This window comes from Kryptolebias marmoratus, linkage group LG6 (genome assembly GCF_001649575.2).
Source record: "Kryptolebias marmoratus isolate JLee-2015 linkage group LG6, ASM164957v2, whole genome shotgun sequence".
NCBI lineage: Eukaryota > Metazoa > Chordata > Actinopteri > Cyprinodontiformes > Rivulidae > Kryptolebias > Kryptolebias marmoratus.
The window spans coordinates 32,721,775-32,739,608 of record NC_051435.1 but is presented as its reverse complement, the minus strand read 5'-3'; the positions used below and the strand labels follow the sequence as shown (position 1 = coordinate 32,739,608).

Sequence of the window (17,834 nt, the reverse complement as noted above, 5' to 3'; positions counted from 1 at the left end):
GATGATGTTATCTAAAACTGGCATAAAAGGCAGCGGGTGAACGCATTCCTTCAAGAAATGCTAGGCCTTAAATTGTTTGCATGTAAACATTTCAAATAAAGTTGATTTGAAAATGCTTAGCTTCAGAAGTTTTAAAAGCTTCCATGTCTTGTCTTTTTTCCAAAAAAGTGGAAACACTGATAACTCTGTTTAGTTTAAAGATTGCAGGAATTCACTTTCAAGGCATTTATTGTTTCTGTTGCCTTGTCAGCAGGGATGAAACTTCCTGCCGGCCAAGCCCAAGAGACAGACTGACAGGTTCACTGCCCTGAGGAAAAAACAGTTTCTGTGTGGCAGGGTGTGTGCACAAACCAGATCTACCCATCTGTCAGACCTGTCCCTGTTTCAAACCCAGAGTAGGTCACTCAGTGAATCACAGCTCACCTCACTCTTTCTTGTCCTCGGCGCTCTGAGCTTCCAGCTGAAGAAAATGCCTCTGCATTCCATCATGTCCGGCAGGAGCACCAGCTCCATCAAGGCTGAGAGCACTCAGTGGGACGGGAAAACCTTTGAGCAGCTCAGACACGAGTGTCTTCAGAAGGGGGTCCTGTTTGAGGACCCAGACTTTCCTGCCGCTGACTCTTCACTCTACTACAGCCAGAGCGTTCCTGTCCAGATTGAATGGAAGAGGCCTACGGTAAGTAAAAGGGACATTTTACATAGAAGATTGAGGGTTTTATGATGCAGGAGCTGTGAGAGCTGTTCTTATAGCCACAGACAAACTAAAAAACGGTTTAAATAAGTCCCATTTATTGCTGTCATTAATTTGGAATTTTTCTCAAATAAGGCTAAGGTAATAAATCTCTAAAATTGGCTATGAGAAGTAGGTTTGGCTTTACATGCAAAGACAGTTTGGCTTCATATTATTTTAAGTTTCTCTGTGAATGTGTTGGCAGCTGAAAAACCAGTTCTGCTTGAAGCCTGTGCAAATAGAACTTGTGTGCAGACCAATCACATTCATGATCTCTGTGGTGAAAGCAGTTTAAAATTACAACTTTTTCTTCAAACTTTTAATTTGTTTCTTTGTGAAATTCTGGAGGATATATAATGTTTTCTGCCTTTTTTTTAAATTTTGTTACACCATCTTACACATCTTGTTTGTAAGAAGACTCAGAAGCACTGGCCTGGCCAGAGTAAACTGGAAAAGTCACTGATCATGTTTGTTACAATTGCTGCACATTTCTCGTCAGGGCGTTTCTTCAGAGTAAATGCCTCAGCTGCCAGCGTGCAATGTGTGGTGTGCGCTTTCTGTTGGAGTAACTAGGATTTCAGGCTGATTAAGATGTGTGGAATGTGAACACACCTATTCAGAACACACTGGTGTCACCTCTCACCTGTCCTGTCCTGTTTTAAAATCAACCAACCTGTTTCCTGTCCTGTTTTTCTTCACTTGTACAGGAGATTTGTGACAAACCGAAGTTCATTGTAGGCGACGCAAACAGGACTGACATTTGCCAAGGACAGCTTGGTGGGTACCCCTGTTATCTGACAGAGTTTATTTGTGTATTACATGCACAGCTGCAGACAAAGGTTTGCATCCACTCATCATTAGCATGAATGTCATATTTTTGGGGGGCTTTAAATAATTTATTTGAGCCATAATTTCTCCTGGATAAAATGATTACACAACATACAACTTCATTCATTAAAAAAACACAATATGGGTTTACAAGTTTGAATTTATTGTAGAATTTATCTATTTGTCTCTAATCCACACAGGTAACTATATCCATACAAATAAATAAATCAAAATAAATCATTGAAATAAATCATTTAAAGCCCCAAAAGAATATGACATTCATTCCCATGATGAGCAGATGCAAATTTTTGCCACGTGTTTTACTTGTTAAATAATAAATCACCGGTTTTGTCTCCACAGGTGACTGCTGGCTCCTGGCAGCCATCGCTTCTCTGACTCTGAAAAAAGAAGCTCTGGCCCGGGTCGTCCCCCATGATCAGGACTTTGACAGCAGATACGCTGGCATCTTTCACTTCCAGGTACACCACTGACTGTAGATACCTGATACTGGTGATGGTATATTAGATGATGGGTCTACTTTTTTACTAGACCTTCTGTACCAAGATAACTTTGTCTAAAATGGTTTTGACTGTTGTGAACCAGAACAATTTTCTATTAATTGTTTCAAAAAACAAAGATGTGAATATAAGGAGTTAAAAACAAAATGAAACAAACAAAAAATGAATGTGTCAACTTCATCAAGAAGAATCACTCCTACTCAATGAAGAATATGCGCTTTAAGGATATGCAACGTGCTAATATTTTTCTTATAACAATATAAAAAGAATCACTAACAAATAACCCAAAAGCAAACCAATTACAAAATAGAACAGTTATTATTGCAGTTGTACTAAAAACTTGCTGGTTGTCTGAATGCAGGAGTTTTCTACAAATTTAAAGGATTTTTCAGTCAGTTTAAAGTGTTGTTCTGTGTAAAGGTTACAAACAATTTACATCTAACCTGCTGCTTCTTCTACTTCCTCAACTTGTCCAACAGGACTGATGAGTGAAAGGCTAGTCTGAGCACTGCTTAGAGCAAAGTAGATTGCTGCTGTCTTAAAACTCTTCCAATCTCCAAATTTTGGGGGGTTCATAGACTTTTACACTATCATCAATTTTACAATACACAGTTATTTACATAAACCTCTGTGTTTAATCGCATGTGTAAATAGCACCAGCAGCAGTGACATGTAGTACTTTCAGGGCATCAGGGGTCGCTTTTTTCAAAAATGTTAAAATATTTCTGCCAAAAATACCCTTTACACTCATGAGCCCTGGGTGTCCTTCTGCTGGTTCCTATTTACACTTGTAAATAATCATAATTGTATGAAAATAATCATGTAATGCAAAATTGCTGACAGTGTAAGGGTCTATAAAATACCATTTGTATGAACTACTATGACATTTTAGAAACTGAAGCTGTTAATTTGGCACAATCCACTTTGATCTTGGCTGCATCTTGACTGTTAGATCATCAGTCCTTCCAGAGTTAAACTTTCTCCAAACTGAGGCTGTTCATTAAGCTTTCTACAACATGTAAGATATTGCTTATACCTTTTACCCTAAAACCAATCTCAGAATGTCTGAAGTATTTTTAACTACAGGTCTGAACCCAGTTTAAAACGCACAGTTTATAGATTAAATGCAAGCTGCTGTGTTGCATTAAGGTTCAAGGTTAGAAACTATTGGGGACATGATTGCTTCATGTGTCACACTTAGCTGCTAAAAAATGACACAAAGTGAACATTTAAAAAAAATCAATACTTCATAGAAGGAATAATTTCTCTACTACCATCTTCCTTGCAGAAATAGTAAACCCAGTTTCAGTGTTTGTTGGAGTGTTCTGCAACCTGTTCTGCTTGTTCTGTTTGCTCAGTTCTGGCAGCACAACAAATGGCTGGATGTGGTGGTGGATGACAGACTGCCCACAGTCAGAAATCATCTCATCATGCTTCACTCTGCCTCCAATGACGAGTTCTGGAGCGCTCTGATGGAGAAAGCCTATGCCAAGTAACAATACTCACAGCTTAGATCTCAATTTATGTGCAAACTGTAATAATACAGCATAATATGTATTAGTTTGGTTTTTATCTTTATCCCTTTGTCATGCATATTTTAGTCACAGAGTCCTCTTTCTGTTCACTTTAGGCTACACGGCAGCTACGAGTCCTTGAAAGGTGGCAGCACCATGGAGGCTATGGAGGACTTCACTGGTGGAGTTGGTGAAATGTACGAAACAAAGAATCCTCCAGACAACCTGTTCTTAATCATGAAGAAGGCTCTGGACCGGGGCTCTATGATGGGATGCTCTATTGATGTAAGAATTTAGTTCTTCCACTTTCCCAACTCCCACCCCTCAAACATAATAAGTAATCACTTCAGCTTAGCTGACTGAACCTGTGTGGTACTTCAATTGTTCTCCAGATCACCAGCTCTGCAGAATCTGAGGCAAAAACGACCACAGGCCTAGTGAAGGGCCATGCGTACTCCATCACAGGCCTGGAGGAGGTAAGACAATCCTCACCTGAGAGCAGAAAATAAACTCAGATGTTCTTACTAGAATCAGTATCTGCCCTCGCAGTCTGTAAATGGAATTCAAACAGCTTTAAACTACTACTGAAACATTACCAATAAAAATTGAGTTAATGACAGAAAAATTTATGTTACTTTTTAACAAGTTTGAAAATCTTGATTTGCTTTTCAGGTGAGTTTCAGAGGTCAGAAAGTCAAACTGATCCGAATCAGAAACCCCTGGGGTCAGGTGGAATGGAACGGGCCCTGGAGTGACAGGTAAGAACAAATGCAATTTCTTTTGACCTTTACAATACAGATCAGTTTAGAGCAATACAGATGAGGTCTAAAGTTAGGTTGGATTTTAGACAAGAACTGTCCACCGGACCTAATAATTGCACATTTTATGTCTTTGTTCTGTTCTGACATTTTTGTAAGCTGTTCAAAAACATGCTTAACAAAAAAAGGAGATATTTTGAATCATTTCTCCTCACAGAACTTATTCAGTTTACCTATAAGATGCCTTAATTGTAGACACCAGAGCAGGACCAACTAAAACATCTCACGTAGACTGAAATCAGGTCTTGGCAGTTCTAAAACATTTCTTCTCCTCTATTTCAATCATGTTGTTGTTGACTTTGTGTCACTGTCTCCTTCTGTGATCCAACCACTCATTAGCTTAAGCTCATGAAATGCCCCAAATTTTATTTTATATATGAAGTTTCAAATGAACTTCTCCCAAAGACATTAAAACCTCCATGGCCTGAGGTAGCAGAGTGATCCCATACCATGATGCTCCCTCCCCAGAAGTGGGAAAGTTTTTTCCACAAGCAGTGGTTCTTATTGTGAATCAGGTGGACAGGTTCAGTTCAGTTTATTTATATAGCACCAATTCACGAATGTTGTTACATACATTATAAAAGCCAATTATTGAAAGTTATCTATCTAAAGAAGCCAGCAGATTGTGTTGAATCTTCACTTTGTCTCAGTCTCTCATCCTGAGCAGCACACTGGTGACAGTGGAAAGGAAAACTCCATTTAACAGAAAGAAACCTCCAACAGAACCAGAACCAGGATCAGGATGAGAAGCCACCTGCTTTGACTGGCTGGGGTTTTAGAGGATTTATAGACAATGATCTGAGTCCATGCAGTGATGTCCAGAACAGAATCAGACCTGTTTTTAATGCAGTGGCCCCTGAGGGCCCAAAGATCACGGGCATCTAATGTTGTCTTATCCTTTGAGCTCAGAAATTTCTGCAGATACTTGAAATCTTTTGATGATGTTATGAATTGTAGATGATGGGATATTCAAGGTTTCCCCAGTTGTCCATTGGGGAACATTATTTTGAAATTGTTTCACTATTTTTAGTTTTTTGTAGACAGGTGAACCTTTGCCCATTGTTACTTCTGAGAGATTCAGCCTCTCTAAAATGCTCTTTTTTACCCAATGCTCTTACTAACCTGTTGCCAAATAACCTTATTAGTTGTAAAATGCTCCTCCAGCTGTTTCTTATTTGTACCACTTACTTTTGTTGTCTTTTGTTGCCTCTACTCAACTTTTCTGAGATGTGTTTCTGCCATCAAAATAAAATCTCCCTTTAAAAAAATGGTACAAGTTCTTAGTTTAAACTTTTAATATGTTTACTGTGTTCCATTGTGAAAAAAATACGAGTTTATGAGAAGCAGCACACTCTGCTGGTATGTTATAATCTTTGGGGTTTCTGTTCATTTAAGAAAATTGCCTTCTGGCATTTTTAAAATATTTGTCCAGTTTTAAGTACTGCTAGAAGTGGTGTTCAGTGTTTCCTTTGCTAAAAAAGACAACATCTGAACATTGTTAATCAAATCTGGAACCCTTCTTATTCTGACTTCCACTTAGATTCACTTTGAAATTTCTGAAAAATATGAACAGTTTTTGGTATTCTCTTGATCCCTGCTGAGTTTAGATGTCAGTTTTTTTATATTAAAGTTTTTACCAGATTAAAATAAATATTAAGTGTCTTTATGTGGATGTACGTTATTTTTTTTGCTTTGATGTTTACATTTAACAATAAAAAGGTTCAGTCCTTGATCTGATTTACAACAGACCAAAAGTTTAAAGACCTCTTAAATAAAAAATAAGTAATGCTTGTTTGTGGTTTGTTTGTTTGTTTGTTTGTTTGTTTTGTCATTGCTTAGGTTTTTGTGTCTTAAAACCACTGTGTTCCTTCTGTTTCAGTTCCAGAGAGTGGGATTATGTTGACAGAGCAGAAAAGAGTCGCATTTTACAGAACTCAACTGATGACGGTGAATTCTGGTGAGACCGCTGGATTCATTTAATGCAAATCAAACAACAAATGTAAAAGTTTTAGTATTAGAACTCTGAGCATTCAGGTATTGTTTCACATAACTTTAATAGATAAACAAATTGTTTCAGAAAGTGTAAAATACTGAGCCATGAGCTGCTTATTTTATTTAAAGCACTTTTTATCTTTTACATCTTTTTATTAATGAAGGTGATTGAATACGCCTCAAGCAATAAAGAAGAGATTGTTTATCATTGTCTCAGTCTGATTACATTTTCCCCCAGATTTCCTTTGTGGGTTTAAATGAATATTTTGGCCTTTTTGAAGTTGGGTTTCTGTGGAAAAGTTATAAACAATTAATATCTTACCTTTTTGTTAGCTCTTTGGACAACCTCATTTTAGAAAAACAGAGTTTAAGTCCAATAAGACTGATAACATATCAGCTAGACTGAACTGAATTAAGACCAAAGAACAGTTTTATGTTTTTATAGAGGTTCCTACAAACATTATTTCATATACCTTTACACCACCTTCAGTTTCTTTATAAACATTTGCATTACTGTTTTCCCTTTTTTATGTTCGGTATGTTTTTTGCATATTTTTCCTTATTTTGGGCATTTATATCTCAAAATGTTCAGCTCATTCAGGAGATTGGTGCTATGACTTTTGTTTTTTGTAAATTTGACACTTTTCAAAACATTAAACTTTAGTTACAAATACTTTTCTTATAGAAATACATTGAGATCTCTTCAGTTTGTTTAAACATTTTTTTCTGTTTCAGCAAACTGTCTCTGTTTTTGTTTTCTTATGTCACTTTTAGCTTCCATTTGGCTACTTTTTTTATTAATAGGTAGCCTTTAGCTTCTTTTAGCTTTTAGCCAGCCTTTTGCCACTTTTAGCTACCATTTTCACTACCCTATTGTTACTTTTACCTACCTGTTTTTTATTTTTTGCATTTAGCTAACCTCTTGCTGTTTCTATCTACTGTTTTGCTACTTTGAGGTTTTCTTACTATTTTGCTACCTTTAGCTATTAGCTATTTTGCTACATTAATTTTTCACTTAGCCTTTTGCTATTTTATCTTTTAGATACTTTTAGCTAGCATTTTAGTACTTTTCACAATTGCTTTCCTTCTTTTATCTTTTAGCTAATATTTTGTTCCCTTTAGCATTTAGCTATTCTATGCTTAAAACAGCTTTTCACTTTATATTCCTAGTGGTTCTTTGAGCTAATGCTATAGTTTAAACCAGTGCTCTTCAGTCCTGCAAGTATAATTTGTTTCCATAGTCCAACACACCTAATCCAATGGCTAAATGATCTCCTAAGCTTGTAGTCAAAATTTGCAGAAGCCTGTTGATCATCCATTCATTCAAAAGGTTGTATCTGACTAGGCTGCGACAAGTTGGTGAATGACATTTGGGAGGGAGTCTCCAGAATCTTTTACAAAGTTTGCATAAGTTCTCAGTTGAAGCAACCCTTACAAAAAAATCCCATGAAAATCACATGTGATCACATGAAAATCACATGTGATTCCCATATTTCCACATGTGAAAACGTGATTTTTTTGTGGATTATGTGAACCACATGTGGAAAATGGGAATCACATGTGGAAATATGTGATTTTTTTGTGGATTATGTGAACCACATGTGGAAAATGGGAATCACATGTGGAAATATGTGATTTTTTTGTGGATTATGTGAAGCACATGTGGAAAATGGGAATCTCATCTGATCTCATGTGAATTTTGAGGGATTTTTTGTAAGGGAAGGGAAACATCTAAAATGTGCAACACAGCAACCCTCTGGGAGCAGGATTGGACACAACTGATTTAAATCTTTATGTTGTTGCCAGTTTCACATTGCACAATTAGTTCAGCAGAAACAATTTAATATTCCTGCTGGAAATGACCCCAGGCTGCACTGGAAGTGCTACAGCTTGCTGCTGCTGCCACAATTTGTGCTTCCATATAAGCAGACAAAGGAGAAATTGATGTCTGTGTTAAGGTTTATGAAATAGTCTCTGCATGAATCGCTATGAAATTTTGGACATTGAAACAGTAGCAATCCACTTTGAAACTGGCTACATTTGGATCAGCCATTACCTCATCGCTTCTGTTGGACCTGAACTTGAACATTCAAAGAGCTGTTGACAACAAATAAAATAATAATTGTTCATAACCTTTCCACAGAAACTCACTGTAAAAAGGCCAAAATATCCCTTCAAAGTACAGAAGAGTAAAAAAAAGAAAGATACACTTCTGAACAGCTTTAGTTACATAAATTTAGAAATTGATGTTTGTCTTTTTGAATCCAGGATGGAGTTTGAGGACTTCAAAAGGAACTATGACAAAGTTGAGATCTGCAACATGACCCCCGATGCCCTCAACGATGACACAAAACGCCACTGGGATGTCAATATTTTTGAGGGTAACTGGATCCGGGGCTCCACCGCTGGAGGTTGCAGGAACTTCATCGGTGAGCCACACTTCTCTCAGCTCAGCACATTGTTTGGAATACTTTGACATCATATTGTAGAATATTCCTCTTATCTTTTGTCACCTTTTGGTATTAAACAAATTGTGTGAATGCTGAGTCAACATTCACATTATAGTTTTTACTGTACATTTCTACTCCTGCATACTTTGTGCAGTTTTAACCATTCATATATTAAAATGTCCAGCTCGTTCAGGAATAGTATGCTACAACTTTTAGCTTTTGTAACTTTTATACTTTTCAAAATTTTTTTCTTTATTTAAAATAAAATTTAATATCTTCAATTCATGCAAAAACCTTGTTCTTGATGAAGACAGTATACTTCAGCGTACTGGCTCTTTTTTTGTCTACCTTTTTGCTATTTTTATCTACCATTCTGTTACTTTTAGCTTTTAGCTAGAGTTTTGTTCATTTTAGCTAGTGTTATGCTAATTTTAGCCTCAGCATTTGTTTGACTCGTGTTAGCTTTGGCATCTCCTTTGCTCATTTTTAGCTACTGTCCAGTTGCTTTTAGCCTCTGTTCTGTTTTAACAGCATTTTCAGCAAAGCCATTCAGCTCTCAGAATTCACTGCATTTTCTGTAAAATGTTTCAGTTGTTTTTCTCCTGAAGTGCCCTCACAAAGTTCTCTTACTGTCCGCAGACACTTTTTGGACCAATCCACAGTTCAGGCTGCAGCTGGAGGATGCTGATGATGACGATGATGTGTGCAGCGTGGTGATCGCTGTAATGCAGAAAAACAGACGAAAACTGAGGAAAGAAGGCATGGACATGGAGACAATCGGCTTTGCTGTGTATGAGGTCAAAATGAAATTAAACATCTGTAACCTGTTTGCCTTAATGTTTTTGGTGTTTTAATAACATCTTCTAACAAAGTGATGTAATTTCTGCATGTTGCATCAGTAACTACATAGTTTTTGACAGCAATAGAATTAAAAATAAAGCATCTATAAATCTGCAAACCAGGAAGGGACTTTGAGCTGTACAGAAGATGTAAAATTATTGATACTTATTAAATTCCACCTGCTGATGAAAGTCCTCGATATTTATCTCTGCACAGAGCATATGCATTAGCCCCCTGATGTATTTATTTATGTATTCATTTTCGACATTTTTTCAGCTGCCAAGCTCAAATATTTGTTCTGTCCGCCTTTTCTCTCTGCTCACTCAGGCTCCAGATGAAGAGGACCAAGTGGGAAAAGATTTCTTCCGTTACCATCCATCCAAGGCTCGTAGCAGGACTTATATCAACTTGCGGGAAGTGTCAGAGCGTTTCACATTGCCACCCGGGAAATACCTGCTGGTCCCCACTACCTTCCAACCCCACCACGAGGCTGACTTCCTCATTCGCATCTTCTCTGAGAAAAAGGCTGGAGCTTTGTTAGTGTTCAGAAATTGTTTCTATTTTTTTTTTATTATTTATAACCAAAATACAATATAATCTCCAAAAAAGTGGGAGGTTGTGTAAAATGTAAAATAAAACAGAATGCAATGATTTGCAAATCTCAAAAACCCAAATTGTACTTACAATGGAACATAGTAAACAACTAAGAAATTGTACCTTTAAAAAAAACAAAGATAGTTTTGAATTTGATGGCAGAAACACATCTCAAAAAAGGTTGTTCCAGGTCCATTTTTCCACTGTGAAGTCTCCCCTCTTCTCTTACTTACAGTCTGTAAACTTCCAGGAGCTGAGGAGAGCAGCTGCTGGAGGTTTTAGAGGGAATGTTCTCCCATTCTGCTCTGATGGAGGATTCTAGCTGTTCAACAGTCCTGGGTTTTCTTTGCTGGATTTTTTTTAATTAATGATGCGTAAAATGTTTTCAATTAGTAGCATTGAGGGACATGCAATCTGGGGACAGTTCTGGACTGAAGCAAGGTCAGTTTAGCATCTGGACTCTTCTACTATGAAGCCATGCTGTTGTAATGGATTCAGTATGTGGTTTAGCATTGACTTGCTGAAATATGCAAGGCTTTTCACTGAAAAGTACATCTTCTGGATGGAATCATATGTTGTTATAAGACCTGTATATCATTTTTTTGCATTAATGACATGTAAGCTGCCCATGTCATAGGCATTAATGCACCCCCATTCAATTAGAGAGGCAGGCTTTTGGATTGTGTGCTGATTACAGGCCTGATGGTCCCTCTCCTCTGTAGTTTTCCACAGAACAGTTCTCCTCTTCCTTTTTCCTCCTCCCTCTAAAGCACTTTGGGTTGCCTTGTTGCGGAAAGGTGCTATATAAATAAATTTCACTTCACTTCACTTTACTTCACTCTTTGCCTCAGTCCATTTGAAATGAGCTTTGGTCCAGAGAAGACAGCAGAGTTTCTGGATGGTGTTCACATCTGACTTCTTCTCTGCCTGATAGAGCTTTAAGCAGCATTTGTGGATGGTACAGTGAACTGTGTTTACAGACAATGATTTGTTTCTTATTTGTACCACTTACTTTTACAGCCTTTTGTTGAGATGCATTTCTGCCATGAAATTCAAAACTTCCCTTTTTAAAAAACAAAACAAAACAATGCTACAAGTTCTTAGTTTAAAATATTGATATGTTTACAGTGTTCCATTGTGAATAAAATGTGAGTTTATAAGATTTTAGCAAACTATTGCATTTAATTTTTAATTACATTTTACACGATGCCCCATCTTGGGTTGTAGAAATTTAAAACCAGAGATGTTTTAAAAACTCATATTTAAATTTTATTTTTAATGGTTTTATGAAAAGTTTTTGGTAACTTTAATAAGAATTAAAAAGCATAAAATCAAAGTGATGGCTTTTCACTTTTTTTAAGAACTTGTGTTTTTTTTCCACAGAGAGATGGGAGCCACTGTTGACGCTGACCTGCCAGATGTAAATAAATCACTATAATCAGTTACCTGTTCAGTCAGGAAGTCAGGTGTGTTTGTACTTATTTGGATCTTTTCTCCAGCCTCCCATGCCCAGCCCTCCTGAGGAGGAGTCAGATGAAGAGAAAGGTCTGAGGAGGCTGTTTGAGCATCTCGCTGGTTCAGTAAGAAACACTTCCCACATTTGTAAAGATGGTTCAGAGAAATGTGTCAGCTGGTCTAAAAACATCTATTGTTCACCTAAACACACTCTCAGTTTGTTCAGAACTCTGTTTTATTGCTCCATTTCCCATCAATGACAGCTCTTTTCAAGGTTAGTGCTGATAAATAAGCGATAGCAATATGCAAACAGTAAATTAAAATAAATATGGCAAACAGTGTCATTTGAACTTCTGGGACTTGTAAAACTCTACATACCGTCACCTTCTTAAAATAATTGCCTGTCATTTTTTTTCAAAAATTATTTTTTTGCCTAAATCATCTCAACAATCAACAAATGGTTCAGTTTTTTGTGTTTCCTGAAAAATTGCAAAAAATGACATAGGCAATTATTTTAAGAAGGTGACGATACATTTTTAGTTTCTAAGAGTTGTTTGGACACTAATGGTCTTCATTAACACTGTGGTTGGCTAAGAATAAGTCCAAGTCTGATTGCAACAAGGACCAACAAACTTTAAATAAACAGTATTTTCTTAGATAAGTAGATATCTGATTTTGATTCATCTTCTGTCTATTCTCATCCACCCTGGTGTGTCTACAGGACAAGGCCATCTGTGTCAGAGAGCTACAGGAGATGCTGAATGGAGTCCTCAGCAGACGTAAGTCCAAGAAAGACCCAATACTTGGATTCAGTCAAAGCTGTTTATTGTCAAAGAAGTCAGGCAGATGAGGAACAGAACTATCTAAACAACCACAGACAGTTTTTTTAATCATATTTTTGTCACAATTTTAACAAGAATTGCAAAATACTCACACAGCATCAATAGGCGATAACTAGAACAGGTAGGTAGAAAACCAAGATGTTCACTCAGTCCTTAGATCAACAAACAAAACAAGCTATTGGGATTTATTTATCAAAAAGACTGGGCACAATTTTACAAGTTCTTTTAACTTCTTCAATAATTATGCTTCTACAACCTGTACCTTCTCCTCTCAGAGTATGCTGAAATATACCAGTGATTAAAAAAAACCTGGAACTTGTGACTGAAAATACAGTATGTGCATTAAGTTTTTTAAATGACGTGTCCCGTCTGTCAATGCTTTGTCCTCAGGAAAAGAGATCAAATTTGACGGTCTGAGCCTCAGCACCTGTCACAGTATCATCAACCTGATGGACGTATCCTTCCAACTAATTCCAGTAGACTGACTCGAACAGGAGGGAAACTACCCTGACTTTGAGCTGATGAGGCTAGATGGGCGTGGGCTTTCTCCTGGTACTCCAGTTTCCTTCCACAGACCAAAAACCTGCATGTTAGGTTAACTGGTAACTCTAAATTGTTCCTAGGTTGTTTGTCCTTATGTGCCCTTGTGATTTACTCCTATAAACTGGGTCATGCTAGCTTCAAGTCTCAACGAGAGAAGGTGGAGACACTTGGTCTGTTATAACATATATCAATGATTTATCATCCTCCTTCTTTAAAAAAAGTCACATTTTTTATTAATTTAGCACAGCAGTTTGACTAGTTTCACATTCAGTGGAGGACAGAACAGATTTTGTGATCTCTCATTTACTCTCACCAAACTGTATGCAGTTTGATTTTGTACAGCAACATCAGTATGGTGCTTGTATGGTTGATGTGTGTTCATTGCATTTGTTTTTGTCTTTAGGGTTTAAAAATATTTTGCTGGCCCTTTCCAACAGTTTCAAACACTAGTTGGGAGTCTTGGATAAGTGATGAGGATTTTATGTCAATAAGAACAGTGTGGCAAAAAAAATGTCACCATGGTTCTTTTTCTGAATGTAATGTATGAGATACAAAAGACTGCTTTAAAATATTGGCTAAGTTTTATTTCCAAGATGTTTTTTTTAGTTTTTCTTAACACAATAAACCAGGTGGACAACACTGGAAAGCTGGAGTTTCAGGAGTTTAAGGTCTTCTGGGAAAAGATGAAGAAGTGGATTGTGCGTATTGTTCGATGTGGTTGGGTTGTGAATTAACTGGGGAAAGTCTGAGGAATACATATCTACAGCATATCCTTCAGGATGTTTAAGCCAAACTTCTCGTTTCAGATGCTCTTCCTGTCCTTTGACTCAGACCGATCAGGGAAGATGTCATCATATGAGCTGCGCAGCGCTCTCAAAGCTACAGGTCAGTAAACTGACGATTGCTCCACTGTTTGTCTCATAGTTTAACTCCTGTGTAACTTTCACTGGCAGTCAGACATCTTGAATTTGATGTGATTTATAATTTTATTTATTTATATCTGGGCACTGATTGTTCTTATATAGGTATGTTTATCAAAATGCAGTGTTTTGATTTTGATAAAGGAGATCACTCCATTACTATTATTCTCCTTAGTGAACAATGTCACACCGCAGTAAACAGTGAACTGATTCTTTCAGTGAGAAAACTTTATTACCAAAGGTGAGCACAATTAATATTTCCAGATAAATAGAGATGGTAAACAATTTAAATGACATACTGTCATTTGTAGAGTTCAAAATTAACTTGGCCACATTTTATTAAATATTTACAACTTACTATTCTTGGATAAACCACCTTTCAGATATTTTATACAAATGTTGTGATCTTATATTTTAACACATCCCACAACAAAAGGCCCATTTTTCTTCTTTAAAGTCTTACTTTTGGTTTGACAGAATTTACAATTAATGACAGATTTATTCATCCAAATTCATTATTGTTATTAACAAAAGTAGCAGTTGTGATAGACGTGTTTATTTTTCCAATGATAACAGAGTTTTTAGTAATGTTGGTGAAAGTGACAAAATAGTTGCAGAACATATGTATACAGTGTAAAATTTCAACTTGGTTAAACTTAGAAACTAAAGTTCAATGGTTGCTTTAAAAATGTTAGTAATCTCAACTTAAACATAATTTTTTTTTAAACTCAAAAACTTAAAATATACAACTTATATAACTAATGTTGTTTAAATGTGATATTCTAAATTAAAACAAGTAATTATGTTTCAATATTAATTCAAGAAAAACTGCTTTATATTGTCAGACAGTCATATTTTAACAACATTTAAATTTTTGCAAAAACATGAAAAAGATAAAAACTGGAGATATGAGGTTTTTGCTTGATGATAATATTCAATTTGACAAAACACTTCACAGTTTTATTTCTGCCTTATTATTTTTCAGCAACAGTCTATCATTACCATTTAATTCACAACATTAAACTAGCTTGTTAAAAATAAAGCCCTGGAGTTCTGCTGTCAGTACTTTATCACAGATCTTGATCTTTTAGAGCAAATTTCAATACTGTCAATAATGTCAAAACACCACAGAATGTCAAAAAATAAAACACTGCATTTTGTAAAATTAATTTATTTTAATTGCATATAGTAATTATTTTTTAGGTCCCACTATTTCTAAGCCAAACCCAGACTTTTGCAATAAATGGCAACTTTCTGTTTTGTTTACATGAAGGCATGCAACTGAACAACAAGCTCCTGCAGCTGCTTGGGTTGAGGTTTGCTGATAACAATTACAACATCGACTTTGACGACTACCTCACCTGCATCGTCCGTCTGGAGAACATGTTCCGTACGTTACAAAAACAACAATAAAATAAATAACAAAAACATTAATTTGTTTGGTTAAGGTAGGGAGAGCCTCATGTTCTGTCTGTCTCTTATGCAGGAACCTTCCATGCTTTGGACACACACAACAGGGGACGAGTCAACATGAACATCATGCAGGTAAAAGTACAACCATGTCAAATTCAAGTCCATCTGTGTCAATATTCTATTCCTATTTATAGTTTCTTCTGTAAAATTTTTTGGAATCAAACTACTTCCTCATACTTTGTGCTATTTTGAGTGTTCATATACCAAAATGTTTAGCTACATCAGGAATAGTATGCTATGACTTTTGGGTTCTGCAACTTTTTTACTTTTTAAAAAAGTTTACTTTATTTTAAATAAACTTTCCCATAGAATGTGTTGCAATCTCTCCAATTCGTTCAAAAACATTGTTCTCTATTAAATCTGTTTCAGCAAACTGTCTCTGTTTCCATCTTCCTATGCTACTTTAGCTTTTAGCTAGCCTCTAGCTGCCTTTAACTACCGTTTTGCTAGTTTTAAAAATGTAGATGTTGAAAAGAAAGTGTCAGTCTATTTGACAAAAAAGAAGCAAAGTTAAAAAAAAACAGTGCTGTTTTTAAGACTTAACCCAGCGGCAGTGAACCCCGCTGTGCTCCTGAACCGACTGTATTTGTTTCATTTGTTATATTTTTGTACCTGATGGGGGCGCTGTGAACCAGTCAGAGCAGCGGTTTACTGCTGCCGCTGCATTGGAAATCAGAGAACTTCTTTCAGTCCTTCACAATAAGAGTATCAAACAATATTGAATTGCAGTGGCGTCACTAGGCCTGTTTTAAAATGTTTTCAAGTCCCCCTAAATAATTTTGGTGTCAAATTTTTTTTTTTTTTTTTACAAAAAATTCAATATAATGTGGCCAGAATATGAGTTTAAATAAATAACCATATATAATTTCATTATTAACTCAAATATATGATCATAAATCTGTCAGTATTCTTTTTCTTTACAGTATAAGGTACAGATCCTCTTTGGTGTGTCGTTTTCAAATCCATTCCACTTGTTCATATAGAGTACTCCCTCACCACATGAAATCCAGTCCATGTTTTCCTTACAAACTTCGTTATCCGATCCATTCCACTTGTTCATATAACATACTCCCACACTACATGGATTCCAGTCCATATTTTCTCTGCAACTGTGATACCAGAGTGCTTGCAAGTTTACAAGCAGAGCCAGCTAAGAGCAGCATGAACCTGTGGAAGGTTTACTGGAGAATGTTATAGCAGTAATAACCGTTTTCTACAGAAGCATTCTCGTGTCAGTTAATCTAAATCAGTGTTGTGGAAAAACTGAGAGATTTTATATAATATATAAAGTCACAGTTAGACTTCATAACTGGGTATACACCAGCACCAAACATTATAGTGTACATTAGCTGGCATTTAATACAGTATAGTAATATTCAATTCACAAAATAATTAAAAAAAAAAAATTCATTTTTCTTGTTAAAACTGTAAACATATTTCCTGTTTGTTGATGTTCTGAATAAAATTATAATTGGTTGCTTAAAACGTTTACACAGTAAGGTATCTGTTAAATGTGTCCAAAAATGTGGAAAAGCAACTCAGGTTTTGTTAGCTGTTTGAGAAATTTTGTTCTCGCCCACTACGTTTGCTCGCATCCTGTGTATCTCCTGGGGGCTAAGCCCCCCCTGTCCTTAAAACCTAGTGACCCCCCTGTTAAATTGTAAGTGCTCTCCGAAATTTTTGTGGTATATGCTGTATTTATTTTACTAAAGACTAATAATTGAAGCTATTTTCATAAGCGTCATGTGCTTAGAAAGTTTTTTGATGTCAGCGCTTGGATTTTGAGACTCTTATTGTGAAGGATTTGAAAAGGCTCTGTAATTTCTGCTGCAGCTGGAACATTAAACTTCATCTGCTTCAACTAAACTATTACACGTTATGTTGTAGTTAAACCCAGTTAAAGAGACCCCATAACTGTCAGATAGACAAGACAAAAACAAGCAAACTAATACAGTTGGTTCAGAAGCACTGCAGGGTTCACTTCTACTGGGTTAAATGTGAAATACAACATTTTTAAACAAACAAAAAACCTTTCTCCTCACATGTTACTTTTGAGTGGCCCTAATAGCATTCTCTTTGCATGTATTGTTTCTTAGTAAACCGAGGGTTAGTTTTATCCTATGGGGCGCCATTTGTAAAGGAGCTTGTGCTAAAAATTCAGGGCGCCATTTGTAAAGGAGCTTGTGCTAAAAATTCATGCCTAAATTTTGTCACATTTAGCTTCTGCTAAAAATTCATGCCTAAATTTTGTCACATTTAGCTTCAAACACTGTTTAAAAATGTAGTGTTGATTTTCTGATGTCACTTTTTACAACAT

General features: G+C 36.2%; 1 protein-coding gene across 1 annotated transcript in view; it reads left to right on the top strand.

The window, feature by feature from the left end:
* Positions 1-320: 320 nt before the first annotated feature.
* The window catches only part of capn9 (calpain 9), an 18,084-nt gene continuing 570 nt past the window's right edge, over positions 321-17,834 (top strand). Inside the window, exons 1-19 of the mRNA XM_017439539.3 lie at positions 321-676; positions 1,438-1,507; positions 1,919-2,037; positions 3,435-3,568; positions 3,707-3,875; positions 3,983-4,066; positions 4,263-4,348; positions 6,288-6,365; positions 8,669-8,829; positions 9,490-9,647; positions 10,018-10,226; positions 11,668-11,704; positions 11,784-11,864; positions 12,461-12,518; positions 12,972-13,036; positions 13,754-13,822; positions 13,931-14,009; positions 15,318-15,434; positions 15,531-15,589. Of these exons, the coding sequence (XP_017295028.1) occupies positions 470-676; positions 1,438-1,507; positions 1,919-2,037; positions 3,435-3,568; positions 3,707-3,875; positions 3,983-4,066; positions 4,263-4,348; positions 6,288-6,365; positions 8,669-8,829; positions 9,490-9,647; positions 10,018-10,226; positions 11,668-11,704; positions 11,784-11,864; positions 12,461-12,518; positions 12,972-13,036; positions 13,754-13,822; positions 13,931-14,009; positions 15,318-15,434; positions 15,531-15,589 (2,040 nt within the window). The 5' untranslated portion in view covers positions 321-469. The remainder of the gene's footprint in view (positions 677-1,437; positions 1,508-1,918; positions 2,038-3,434; positions 3,569-3,706; positions 3,876-3,982; positions 4,067-4,262; positions 4,349-6,287; positions 6,366-8,668; positions 8,830-9,489; positions 9,648-10,017; positions 10,227-11,667; positions 11,705-11,783; positions 11,865-12,460; positions 12,519-12,971; positions 13,037-13,753; positions 13,823-13,930; positions 14,010-15,317; positions 15,435-15,530; positions 15,590-17,834) is intronic.